A 13,118-nucleotide genomic window follows, 5' to 3' on the forward strand; every position below is an offset into this window, starting at 1 on the left:
CCGACTCATGTCCGCTCCATTCTGTAGATGTGTGTGTCAGACTGAAAAAACAATAGTCCCTAAGCATATGGATAACACCATAATGTCATTAAAATTAGATAAAGTTTAGAAAATAAAGAAATAATCTGTAATTTCCCGAGTCCATTTCAATATCCAATCAGCCTGGCGTCTTGATTTTGAGAAGTGTGTTTTGCTTTCCAACATTCTGCTCAGAAGTCCTGAACATATAAATGTCTGCTTTGATTGATGGCTCCAATTTACACCCCGTAATTCTAATATTTTAACTCTGACTAATGCATACAATTCAGTTAGCAACAACACACCACACACACGCACGCACGCACGCACACACACACACACACAAACACACACACACACCACACACACACAACAACACACACACACACACACACACACACACACACACACACACACACACACACACACACACACACACACACCACACACACACACAACACACACACACACACACACACACACAACACACACACATGCTTACACCTACACACCTACACCAAATGACTGAAAGTATGTGGGCACCTGCTCGTCGAACATCTCATTCCAAATCATGGGCATTAATAAGGAGTTGGTCCCCCCTTTTCTACTATAAACAGCCTCCTCTCTTCTGGGAAGGCTTTCCACTAGTTGTTGGAACATTGCTGCAGGGACTTGCTTCCATTCAGCCACAAGAGCATTAGTGAGGTTGTGCACTGATGTTGGGCGATTAGGCCTGGCTCGCAGTCGGCGTTCCAATTCATTCCAAAGTGTTCGATGGGGTTGAGGTCAGGGCTCTGTGCAGGCCAGTCAAGTTCTTCCACACTGATCTCAACAAACCATTTCTGTGTGGACCTCGCTTTGAGCACTGGGGCATTGTCATGCTGAAAGATGAAAGGACCTTCCCCAAACTGTTGCCACAAAGTTGGAAGCACAGAATCGTCTACAACGTCATTGTATGCTGCATCGTTAAGATTTCCCTTCACTGGAACAAAGGGGCCTAGCCTGAACCATGAAACACAGCCCCAGACCATTATTCCTCCTTCACCAAACTTTACAGTTGGCACTATGCATTCGGGCAGGTAGCATTCTCCTGGCATCTTATTTATCTTTCTAGCTGGCTAAGTAATACTAGACAGAGCCCTTTAACGTTTCTGCAATAGTTAGGAACTTAAATAAATAAGATATGTTTCATATTGAAATCCCACATCATGATCATGTGATGAGGTAGCCCCGCCTGCGAACTTCAAAACCAGTGTTTGCCTTCAGCCTAAAAGGGAATTACCTATTGGTCTAACAGTCTAGGATGTTGGTTGCTCCTGTGGGAGACCTAGGTTCATATCCTGTGTGTTACACGTACAATGCAGTCTTATTCTAAAATTGATTGAATTGTTTTTTCCCCTCGTCATCCTACACACAATACCCCATAATTACAAAGCAAAAACAGGTTTGTAGAAATGTTTGCAAATGTATAAAATAAAATAAACTGAAATATCACATTTACAGTACTCAGACCCTTTACTCAGTACTTTGTTGAAGCGCCTTTGGCAGCGATTACAGCCTCAAGTCTTCTTGGGTATGACGCTACAAGCTTGACAGACCTGTATTTAGGGAGTTTCTCATATTCTTCTCTGCAGATCCTCTCAAGCTCTGTCAGGTTGGATGGGGAGCGTCGCTGCACAGCTATTGTCAGGTCTCTCCAAAGATGTTCTTATCGGGTTCAAGTCCAGGCTCTGGCTGGGCCACTCAAGGACATTCAGAGACTTGTCCCGAAGCCACTCCTGCGTGTCTTGGCTGTCTGCTTAGGGTCTTTGTCCTGTTGGAAGGTGAACCGTCGCCCCAGTCTGAGGTCTTGAGCACTCTGGAGCAGGTTTTCATCAAGGATCTCTCTGTACTTTGCTCCGTTCATCTTTCCCTCGATCCTGACTAGTATCCCAGTCCCTGCAGCTGAAAAACATCCCCACAGCATGATGCTACCACCACCATGCTTCACTGTAGGGATGGTGTCAGGTTTCCTCCAGAAATGACGCTTGGCATTCAGGCCAAAGAGTTCAATATTGGTTCCATCAGACCAAATAATCTTATTTCTCATGTTCTGAGAGCCTTTAGGTGCCTTTTGGCAAACTCCAAGCAAGCTGTCATGTGCCTTTTACTGAGGAGTGGCTTCTGTCTGGCCACTCTGTCATAAAGGCCTGATTGGTGGAGTGCTGCAGAGATGGTTGTCCTTCTGGAAGGTTCTCCCATCTCCACAGAGGAACTCTAGAGCTTTGTCAGAGTGACCATTGGGTCACCTCCCTGACCAAGGCCCTTCTCCCCCGATTGCTCAGTTTGGCCGGGCGGCCAGCTCTAGGAAGAGTCTTTGTGGTTCCAAACTTCTTCCATTTAAGAATGATGGAGGCCACTGTGATCTTGGGAACCTTCAATGCTGCAGAAATGTTTTGGTACCCTTCCCCAGATATGTACCTCGACACAATCCTGTCTCGGCGCTCTACAGACAATTCCTTCGACCTCATGGCTTGGATTCTGCTCTGACATGCACTGTCAACTGTGGGACCTTATATAGACAGGTGTGTGTCTTTCCAAATCATGTCCAATCAATTGAATTTACCACAGGTGTACTCCAATAATGTTGTAGAAACATCTCAAGGATGATCAATGGAAACAGGATGAGATCAATTTTGAGTCTCAGCAAAGGGTCTGAATACTGATGTAAATCAGGTTTTTCTGTTTGAAAGTATTAATAAATTTTCTAAAATATCAAAAAACTTTTTTCGCTTTGTCATTATGGAGTATTGTGTGTAGATTGATGAGAATATGTTTCCCTTTAATCCATTTTAGAATAAGGCTGTAACATAACAAAATGTGGAAAAAGTCAAGGGGTATGAATACTTTCCGGATTCACTGTATATACACATACTCACATGTTTCATATATACAACTTAATTCAATTGCTTCATGTAAATGATTTCAATTTCTGTGATATTTTTAAAGCAAGGACTTGATGAGCTACTGAAACATTTAAGCAGTCTTTAAAACCATATTGGTTTAATGGCCATCAGAATGAGTAAGAAAATCCGATTTAATGAGCAGAATCACATGAATCAATTAATAATGTGCAATTTCACAGTTGAAGGACAAAACTGCCTCTGAAGCCACACTGGCAAATATATAAAGTCAATATAAGCAGCAGTGTGTGTGTGTGTGTGTGTGTGTGTGTGTGTGTGTGTGTGTGTGTGTGTGTGTGTGTGTGTGTGTGTGTGTGTGTTTGTGTGGTGTGGTGTGTGTGTGTGTGTGTGTGTTGTGTGTGTTGTGTGTGTGTGTGGACTCACTTCTCTGTCCAAGGTCATTTTACCTTTTTGAGGGTGTGTTTGTGCATGCAGTGGCACGCTGTCAGTGGTGGAAAAAGTACTCAAGGAAAATTACTCAAGGAGGCCTCCCGAGTGGTGCAGTGTTGCGGCGTCACTGCAGCCTGGGGTTTGATCCCAGGCTGTGTGATTACCGGCCGTGACCGGGAGTCCCATAAGGCGGCGCACAATTGGCCCAGCGTCATCCGGGTTAGGGGAGGGTAGCAGGGGGGGGCTTTACTTGGCTCATCGTGCTCTAGCGACTCCTTGTGGCGGACCGGGCGCCTCCAGGCTGACTTCAGTCGTCAGTTGAACGTGTTTCCTCCGACACATTGGTGCAGCTAGCTTCCCGGTTAATCGAGCAGGTGTTAAGAAGCACCGCTTGGCGGGTCATGTTTCGGAGGATGCATGACTCGAACTTCGCCTCTCCCGAGCACGTTGAGTTGCAGCGATGAGACAAGATCATAATCACGAAATTGGGGAGAAAAAGTGGGTAAGAAAATATATATATACAATACAAAAGTTTGGACACACTCATTCMATTTTTTTTCTTTATTTGACTATTTTCTACATTATAGAATAATAGTGAATACATCAAACTATGAAATAACACATATGGAATCATGTAGTAACCAAAAAAGTGTTAAACAAATCAAAATATATATTATATTTGAGATTCTTCAAAGTAGCCACTTGATGACAGCTTTGCACACTTGGCATTATCTTGGCATTCTCTCAACCAGCTTCATGATGTAGTCACCTGGAATGCTTTTCCAACAGTCTTGAAGTCATTTATACATATGCTGAGCACTTGTCGGCTGCATTTCCTTCATTCTGTGGTCCAACTCATCCCCAACCATCTCAATTGGGTTGAGATCGGGTGATTGTGGAGGACAGGTCATCTGATGCAGCACTCCATCACTCTCCTTCTTGGTCAAATAGCCCTTACACAGWCTGGAGGTGTGTTTTGAGTTATTGTCCTGTTGAAAAACAAATAACAGTTCCCCTAAGTGCAAACCACATGAGATGACGTATTGCTGCAGAATGCTGTGGTAGCCATGCTGGTTAAGTGTGCCTAAATCACCAACAGTGTCACCAGCAAAGCACCCCCACACCATCTCACCTCCTCCTCCATGCTTCACAGCGAGAACCACACATGCGGAGATCATCCGTTCACCTACTCTGCGTCTCACAAAGACACGGCGGTTGGAACCAAAAATCTCAAATTTGGACTCATCGGACCACAGGACAGATTTCCACCGATCTAATGTCCATTTCTTGTGTGTCTTGGCCAAAGCAAGTCTTCTTATTATTGGTGTCCTTTAGTAGTGGTCTCTTTGCAGCAATTCAACCATGAAGGCCTGATTCATGCAGTCTCCTCTGAACAGTTGATGTTGAGATGTATCTGTTACTTGAACTCTGTGAAGCATTTATTTGGGCTGCAATCTGAGGTGCAGTTAATTGCCGATTTCTGAGGCTGTTAACTCTAAAGAACGTATCCTCTGCAGCAGAGGTAACCCTGGGTCTTCCATTCCTGTGACGGACCTCATGAGAGCCAGTTTCATCATAGCGCTTGATGGTTTTTGCGACTGCACTTGAAGAAACTTTCAAAGTTCTTGAAATGTTCAGGATTGACTGACCTTCATGTCTTAAAGTAATGATGGACTGTCGTTTCTCTTTGCTTATTTGAGCTGTTCTTGCCATAATATGGACTTGTTTTTTTACCAAATAGGGCTATCTTCTGTATACCAACCCTACCTTGTCACAACGCAACTGATTGGCTCAAATTGATTAAGAAGGAAAGACATTCCATAAATTWACTTTTAACAAGGCACATCTGTTAATTTAAATGCATTCCAGGTGACTACCTCATGAAGSTGGTTGAGAAAATGCCAAGAGTGTGCAAAGCTGTCATCAAGGCAAAATATGTRGTATTATTCCATATGTGTTACTTCATAGTTTTGATGTCTTCACTATTATTGTAGAATATTAGTGGAAAATAGTAAAAATAAACAAAAATCATGGAATGAGTAGGTGTGTCCAAACTTTTGACTGGTACTGTATATAAAATGTTTTTTTAGAAGGATTCAGGAGCCCGTACTCAGTGAGTGTAGACAGCCTGCTGCCGCTCTGCTAATCGTCAGATGGGGGGAGGAGAGGAGGTAGGGGGCCCATGTGGGTAACTGGGGGGACCTGCTTTGTTTGGGTAACTGATTAATAATAAATAAAACAAACTGCATAATAAATAAATGTAACTGGCCAATTGTGTGAGTCAGTGACTGGGCTCAAACCCATAGGGGCCCAATAGTTTATTATTTATTTTTTATCTAACCACAGGAGCCCACTCGCAGTGTTCAAAATACACCAAAGAGAATCTTTTTTTTTTTTTTTTAACTAAGCCCAAGGCCTATGATTTCTTAATCCGGTCCTGAACATGGTACAATCGGTCTGTAGTTTAGCTGTTGACTACTGCCAGACCAGAGGTCCGAGATGTCTCGTAATGGCACTCACCTGGATCGGTAAAGTATGAGTAGATCAAGATAAATCAAAATAATATTTAGCATGAGCCATGAGTCTGTAACTACTGTGGATAATGCTAAGACTGTTGTACACTTACACCTCTCTCTTTCCCTCTCTCTTTCCCTCTCTCTGTCTGTCTTTCTCTCACACACAGAATATTCTTGGCATCTCTGTCTTTTCTCTCATGCTGCTACCTCTGGCGTTGTCTTGTGACAGCAACAGGACTATGAGAGAGATCGCTGAGGACTACGAGACTGTCATCTACCCGCTCCTTCAGAACCTTGTAAGTACCATGACGGACAAGGGGTTTTCCTGTTGCCATGGAGATCTCAAAATTGACTTTAAACGGTTTATATGGATCGTGTTAAATGGAGCTCTCTGCTTTCACTCATAGGAGAACAACATCACGGAATCATTAAAAGTGATTAATAAAACCTGCACGGAGAAGGAAATCGCTGAATGTGAGAAGGATAAAGTGAGTATTTACAATATTATGAACAAACTTCCTTCCAGTGGTTTAAAGTACCTAAGTAAAAATACATTAAAGTACTACTTAAGTAGTTTGGAGTACCTGTCCTTTACTATTTCAATTTTGGAATACTTCTACTTCACTATATTCTTTAAGAAAATATTGTAATTTTCACTCCATACATTTTCCTTGACACCCAAAAGTACTAGACACATTTTGAATGCTAAGCAGGACAGGAAAATTGTCCAATTCACGCACTTATCAACAGAACATTCCTGGTCATCCCTACTACCTCTGATCTTGTCACGATCGTTATAAGGAGTAGACCAATCCTATGTATGTTTCAATCCTTTATTTTGGAAATGAAAACTTAAAACAAAACAACAAAACGAACAAACGAAACGTGAAGCTAAATAATAATGCTCACAGGCATTACATACATAGACAAGATCCCACAAAGCACAAAGGGGAAATGGCTGCCTAAATATGATCCCCAATCAGAGACAACGATAAACTGCTGCCTCTGATTGGGAATCATACCAGGCCAACATAGATGTATAATTACCTAGATGACCCACCCTAGTCACACCCCGACCTAACCAACATAGAGAATAACAGGCTCTCTATGGTCAGGGCGTGACAGATCTGGTGGACTTACTAAACACACAGGCTTCCTTTGTAAATAATGTCTGAATGTTGGCGTGTGCCCCTGGCTATCCATAAATTTAAAAAACAAGAATGTAACAATGTACACTGAGAGTTGGGAAGCAAATTCAGAGAGTGCTTCAATAAATAAATTAAACAAACACGTAACACAAACAACGGACAGACATGACCCAGGAACATAAATAATGACGGCTGGGGAAGAAACCAAAGGGAGTGACATATATAGGGCAGGTAATCAAGGAGGTGATGGAGTCCAGGTGAGTGTCATTATGCGCAGATGCGCGTAACGATGGTGACAGGTGTGCGACATAACGAGCAGCCTGGTGACCTAGAGGCCAGAGAGGGAGCACACATGACAAAGAAAATGGTGCGTCTGGCTTGCTTAATATAAGGAATTTTAAATTATTTATACTTTTACTTTTGATGCTTAAGTATATTTTAGAAATTAAATTTACTTTTGATATTTAACTATATTTTAAACCAAATACTTGTAGACTTTTACTCAAGTAGAATTTTACTGGGTGACTTTCACTTGAGTCATTTTCTATTAAAGTATCTTAATTTTTCCACCACTGCTTCCTTCCATCTTTTCGTCCCTCCCTCATTTTCTCATCTCTCACCTGACCAAAGATCAACCACATGGCAATGGTGCAAGGCTGTTACCTTACTGCTTCCTGCTATTTTAGATTAGGAACTGCATCACCAGAGTAGACAACCAACACAGAACATTGACTTGAATGGGAATGTCCACTGTAGTCCATCTAATTCTCCAGATGACTCTGATCATTGTTTTGTAGGAGAGACAGTTCATCCACAACATGCTGTGTAGCCATACCAGACTCATCAGGCTCTATAAGCTAGAGAGGCTCAAAAGAGACATCCTGTGCTCACTGGGCCGCCACTGTCCTAGAAAACAGGTGAGATCCATTCATTAGTAGTTAGCCAACTACACTACATGTACAGTATGTCTTTCTTACGAATGTTGAGATACTCTTTTTATATCTAATCACTGTATTATTACTGCCCATAGATATTGATTGACCATATTATTATTGACTTGTCAATGTTCCCTTTTCTCAACATCCAGAGGAGTTCACAAGGACAGAGCGCACACCATCAGCATCCGAATAGAAAGAAGAAGTCAGGAGGAGAAAGGGAGGAGGAAACCGAGAAAACTGAGGAGAACAGAGGGACCACGGAGGAAGGAGGGGAGAGGGTGGACAGTGGGAAACAGCAGAGACGAGATAAAGGGGAGGGAAGGAGGAGCACAGAGGCCATGGAGCGGAGGAGGAGACGGTGTGGACAGAAGGTGTTTGTGGACAGCTTGAATGGGTGCTACATGTCCCTGGCTGAAAGATATGGAGACCTGAGATGAGAGGAGAGATGTGGCCCGGAGCTAACCGCACCAAGAACCAACAAACTTACTGTAAAGTGTATAGTTACTGTAAAGAAAAAAATGATACCATGCATCCTGTAAAGTAGTATCGTCTTGCCAGACACTTACTTAGAATAAAAGTGTCTGCTAAATATTCATCCTATTATAATAGACAAAGGCGAAAATCTCTGTGGTACCTAACAAATTGTGAGGTGTTCTGTTACAATGATGAAACTCTTGTGTCGTAATGATAAGTCTGTGGCACAGTGCAATTATCCTAAAGCAAACAAACAAAGATGATTGATTGCTTGTGTACAAATGAAGTGCACTTTTGAGTAGAGAGACTTGTTGTAGCTCATGATGTCCCTCTTTCTGCTCCAGTTAGTGGTATTGGGCAGTGAGCCTGGCCTTGGGTGTGTGACAGTGTTGCTTTATTATTATAGAATGGCAGTTTGAAAGCCTATTACGCCAAGGATGTTTGTTTTCAACTCAGTGTCTTAACTGAAATCCACATAGGGCTACTAAAACCTTCCCCAAAAACTTCCTGTGAAATTCAACCAACGCCTTTCGCGCAAGCCTTTTTCCCTTATTTGATGAATGATGCTCATCTTAACCTGATTTCAAGCTTTGTAGAGTAGTTTTCCAAGCATAAGGCAACATGATCTCCAATGTTGTCTTATTGTAACTGTAGCATTGGTTTTAGTACTATTTATTTTTATTCTGAAATCATATTGACTCACAGGTGTTAACTGTACCCCTGTAATCCTTTTATTGTGAAGCACTTAAATTATCCCCTGCGTGTGTCAGAGCAAAATAAGACGTTTTGATGTTGATGTGATCCTTAGGCCACTATAACTCTACATTAATAGAGTTTAAACTGCCATTGTGGTTTTGCCTGGGTGCCAGTCTGTTTCTGCTGTTGCCATTTAACACTTTCAAAGCCTGGGGAAGGAGAATATGTGCATTAATTACTCTGATCCTTATAATGTGACAAAGTGGTAGTTGTACATGCTAGCATGATTAATTATGCATTTATATTGTAACATTTTATTTTGTTTAGTGTTTTGTTGCTCAAGCATTTGATTCATAGTGTCTTATGCTGCATTCATAACCAAGTGGGAAGGTGGTAATTACCTGTTGTGAAGTCGTAAATATGAGTTGGATGCATTCACATGCTTTCAACTCATTGAGAAAGCTGCGTCAAACCATAAACTAAAAGTATAGCTGTCATGCTTAAACAAATTATAGTCTTCAAAAACAATATGAATAGATTGCTTTTCATAAATGTTTCTTGTTGCATTTAACTGTTGAAAATGCTGTTACTGAGGTAATTTCCTTAGTAGGCGAGTTCAGCATGTGGGTGAAGTCGTAGCTCAGGGATCATAGACGAGTTTCCCACTAGTAATTGCGAGTTGGAAGGGCATTCCAGGGGATTTCTCCCCGTCGTATGGTCCTATGTACGAWTTTACGAGGTCTTATATAGAGCTTCAAAATAAAAACAACCAATACATCATCATGAGTAGCTTAGCTATAGTAAAGGTCAACCAATAGAGGTCAAGTCTTTGAGTGCATGCATCCCCCAAAGATGGAGAGGGACAGTTCATGGCTTGATCAGGTGACCAGGGAGATGGTGATGAAGAGTCTGGTGACGATCATGTAGAGGGCTACTCTGGGAAACAGCCTAAGTCATGTAGCTACTGGACTTCTCCCTCACAATGTATGGCACCCACTTGGGTGATGCCTCGTCAGCTCTGGGCATCAGTCGTCCTCATTATGAGCCCTTTGCCTCAGCACTCCAATTCCTCTCAAGCTTCAGGTGACTCTTCAATTGATGTTTTCAAACTCCAAAGATCAGGAACCAGCAGCCAGGTGAAACAAAAAAAGCTGGTACAATGTCTAGATGCATCATTCAAACAAAAACAATTTGCCAGCTAGCTAACTAGCTAGCCAAGCCGAAGAGTTGACCTGCCAGTCCATCTTCAAATCTGTGGGTTAAAACCCCCATGGATATGGAATAAAACTCAATGTTATAAAAAAATAAAACAGCTGATACAAATATATATTTAAAACACATACAAATGATGAAATATGTTCATATTTACAGGATCTCTCTGCTTAGGCTGCTACTGGGGCGCTATGGAAACTATAGAACCAATAATAAGCCCATATGGGCTGGGCACCAAATGGTGTATGACATGGAAAACAAAAAGAAAACAAACAGATATCAGGCTGATTGAGTTATGATTGTGTTATCCATGTACTGTATACTATGTATTATATTCTACCAAGGACTGCAAATATATTTTTATATTCAACTGCAAATATATTTTATATTCAACTGCAAATACGTGTTATGGTGTATTCCTTCTTTAAAGACCAACTAACCCGCAACTTAAGGGACAGCTACAACCAGTCTGCTGGTTTTCCCTAGCTAAAGATGACAACACACACACGTCGAATGACTAATACACAGAAGATTCTTCAGAAATGTTTATTGATAAATGTTTAGGACGGAAGTACGACAGTCAATTTCTATCAGGAATGTCCTATCCAGTCAGGTAAGCATTGCATATCATCTAAATAACGCTTGCATCGGGGTGCATTTACAGTCATCGCAAGTTCTTTAAAATGACACAAATTAAGATGTTTCGATACAGCTCAAAATATATAAGATGACTACAATAACATTACTGATATGGATGAAATTACATAAGAGTTCCTTTTAGTGTAAAATTATTATTTACCCATATCATGAGTTGGGTAGATGTCTTTACAGTCTTACTGGTGGGCAGCAGTGTGTGCAGGCTTTTGTTCCTGCCCGGCACTAACACACTGATTCAGCTAAATGAACCACCATGAGCCTCATCAAGAACAGTAGAAACAGGTGTGTTAGTGCCGTGCTGGGTCAAAAGCCTGCGCAGCCTGTGGGGTCCAGGACCATGATTGAAGATCATTGATGTGGTCTGGGCAACTGGTTGAATGTGACCTGCAGGGACAGTGTTGGTGAGGACTGGTCAGTGTTGGTGAGGACTGGTCAGTGTTGGTGAGGACTGGTCAGTGTTGGTGAGGACTGGTCAGTGTTGGTGAGGACTGGTCAGTGTTGGTGAGAACTGGTCAGTGCATGTACCGGCCCGTAACGTAAATCCCAGATTATCCCATTCAATACTGATTCAAAATGAAAACCGAGTACGTTTACATGCACAGTAAGAATTTGATATTAAAACAGACTGTAGCAGTTGGCAGACTATGCAGTAGTAATGTAAACACCTTACTCTGATGTTAAATCGGCATAAGGTCAAAATCTAAGTMAGCATACGGTTTTCTGAGTAATCTTTCAAATTATTAGGACATGTAAACACCTTAATCTGTGTTCCAGCCGTGTATTTCATCAGCGCATGTGTTAGCACCAGTTGAGCGAGCCTCCCACTTTAATGTGAGTGAAGTGAGTTTGAGTGTCTTAGAAGTAGTTTTCACATACAAACGTTATGTCTGAACTCAGAATCAAATATGCTTCCCAAAACTAACATGGTCGCTGTGATAGAACGAATATATTTTGATTGGCGATTTTCTGCATTTATCAGAGTGCCATCAGGTAATCTGACTATCCACAATAATCGCATTACCGTGTGCATGTAATCGTACTCACTGAAGGAAACACAGAACACATGTAGGTAGATACAGAAAAAGGCTTTCACAAAACCATGAAAAAAATACATTTTGATTGCTTAGTTAAAACAAACACAGAGCGATAAAATAAATTAACCCATTTTCTTGTATACAGTATGTGGAAATAGCAGTATCTGAATGATGGTCAATTTGAACACCTTGTATCGTATAATTGTATCGGAAATGTTATATCGTGTATTGAAACTGCTGCCTTTAAAATCATTTAAAAACGCTGACCTATTTAACAGCAATGGCCTCTTACACTGCATGTTAGTGGGGTTTTTATCTTCATAAATTCTGTTCTGGAGGCAGCTCTGCAGAGTCATAAAATCGGATTTTAAACATAACCCTTACCCTCACCATAACCACACCGCTAAACCTAATGCCTAACCCTAAATGAAGACCAAAAAGCTCATTTTTGTTTTCATGAATTTTTACAATATAGACAATTTTGACATTGCATCTGTATTAAGGGGAAATCACTCAGGCCGTGTCTAGACTTGACAGTTCATGCAGCTTTTGTATTCTGATCAGGTCATGTGTCTACACCTACATTTAAATGTGTCTACTGTGTCCGGATTCCCTTTTTTTCACACTATATTCAAATGACAGTATGCATTCTACAAACGGTGGAATAGGCAAAATATGATCATMACTACTGTAGCTAACCTCTGTAGCTAGCCAGCAAGATAGTGAGCAACACTAAAGTGATTGCAAACGGGATAACACTAGCCAAACAGAAATTTTTTCTAAATATTAGCTAGTTGGCTACCATTTGAGGCAGGCAAACACGTTCCTCTCACACTAGGAACGTAAACCCTCCAACATTATAATGAAAAGGTGCTTCTCTGTCCCAAAACACACGTTTTCTGGAGATTTGGTAGAGGAGTGCTGATGATGTTGCCCACTGTTTGCGCTTTCGGTAGCCTGATTGCGTCCAGACTGAGGAAATCCACACACAATGCATTCCTGACCACTTCAGATGTGAACACAATTAGACCACAAAGCGACTTTTGTGCATCTAGACCCGTCTTTTCAATGTGATCTTCGTATTATGACAGCA

General features: G+C 41.5%; 1 protein-coding gene across 1 annotated transcript in view; it reads left to right on the forward strand.

Moving 5' to 3' along the window:
• LOC111972635 (uncharacterized) overlaps window positions 1-10,728 on the forward strand; it is a 12,214-nt gene extending 1,486 nt beyond the window's left edge. The window contains exons 2-5 of the mRNA XM_023999647.2: window positions 6,034-6,162; window positions 6,274-6,354; window positions 7,812-7,931; window positions 8,102-10,728. Coding sequence (XP_023855415.1) covers window positions 6,034-6,162; window positions 6,274-6,354; window positions 7,812-7,931; window positions 8,102-8,389 — 618 coding nt within the window. The 3' untranslated portion in view covers window positions 8,390-10,728. The remainder of the gene's footprint in view (window positions 1-6,033; window positions 6,163-6,273; window positions 6,355-7,811; window positions 7,932-8,101) is intronic.
• The last annotated feature ends 2,390 nt before the right edge of the window (window positions 10,729-13,118 follow it).

This window comes from Salvelinus sp. IW2-2015, linkage group LG14 (assembly GCF_002910315.2).
Source record: "Salvelinus sp. IW2-2015 linkage group LG14, ASM291031v2, whole genome shotgun sequence".
Taxonomy (NCBI): Eukaryota; Metazoa; Chordata; class Actinopteri; order Salmoniformes; family Salmonidae; genus Salvelinus; species Salvelinus sp. IW2-2015.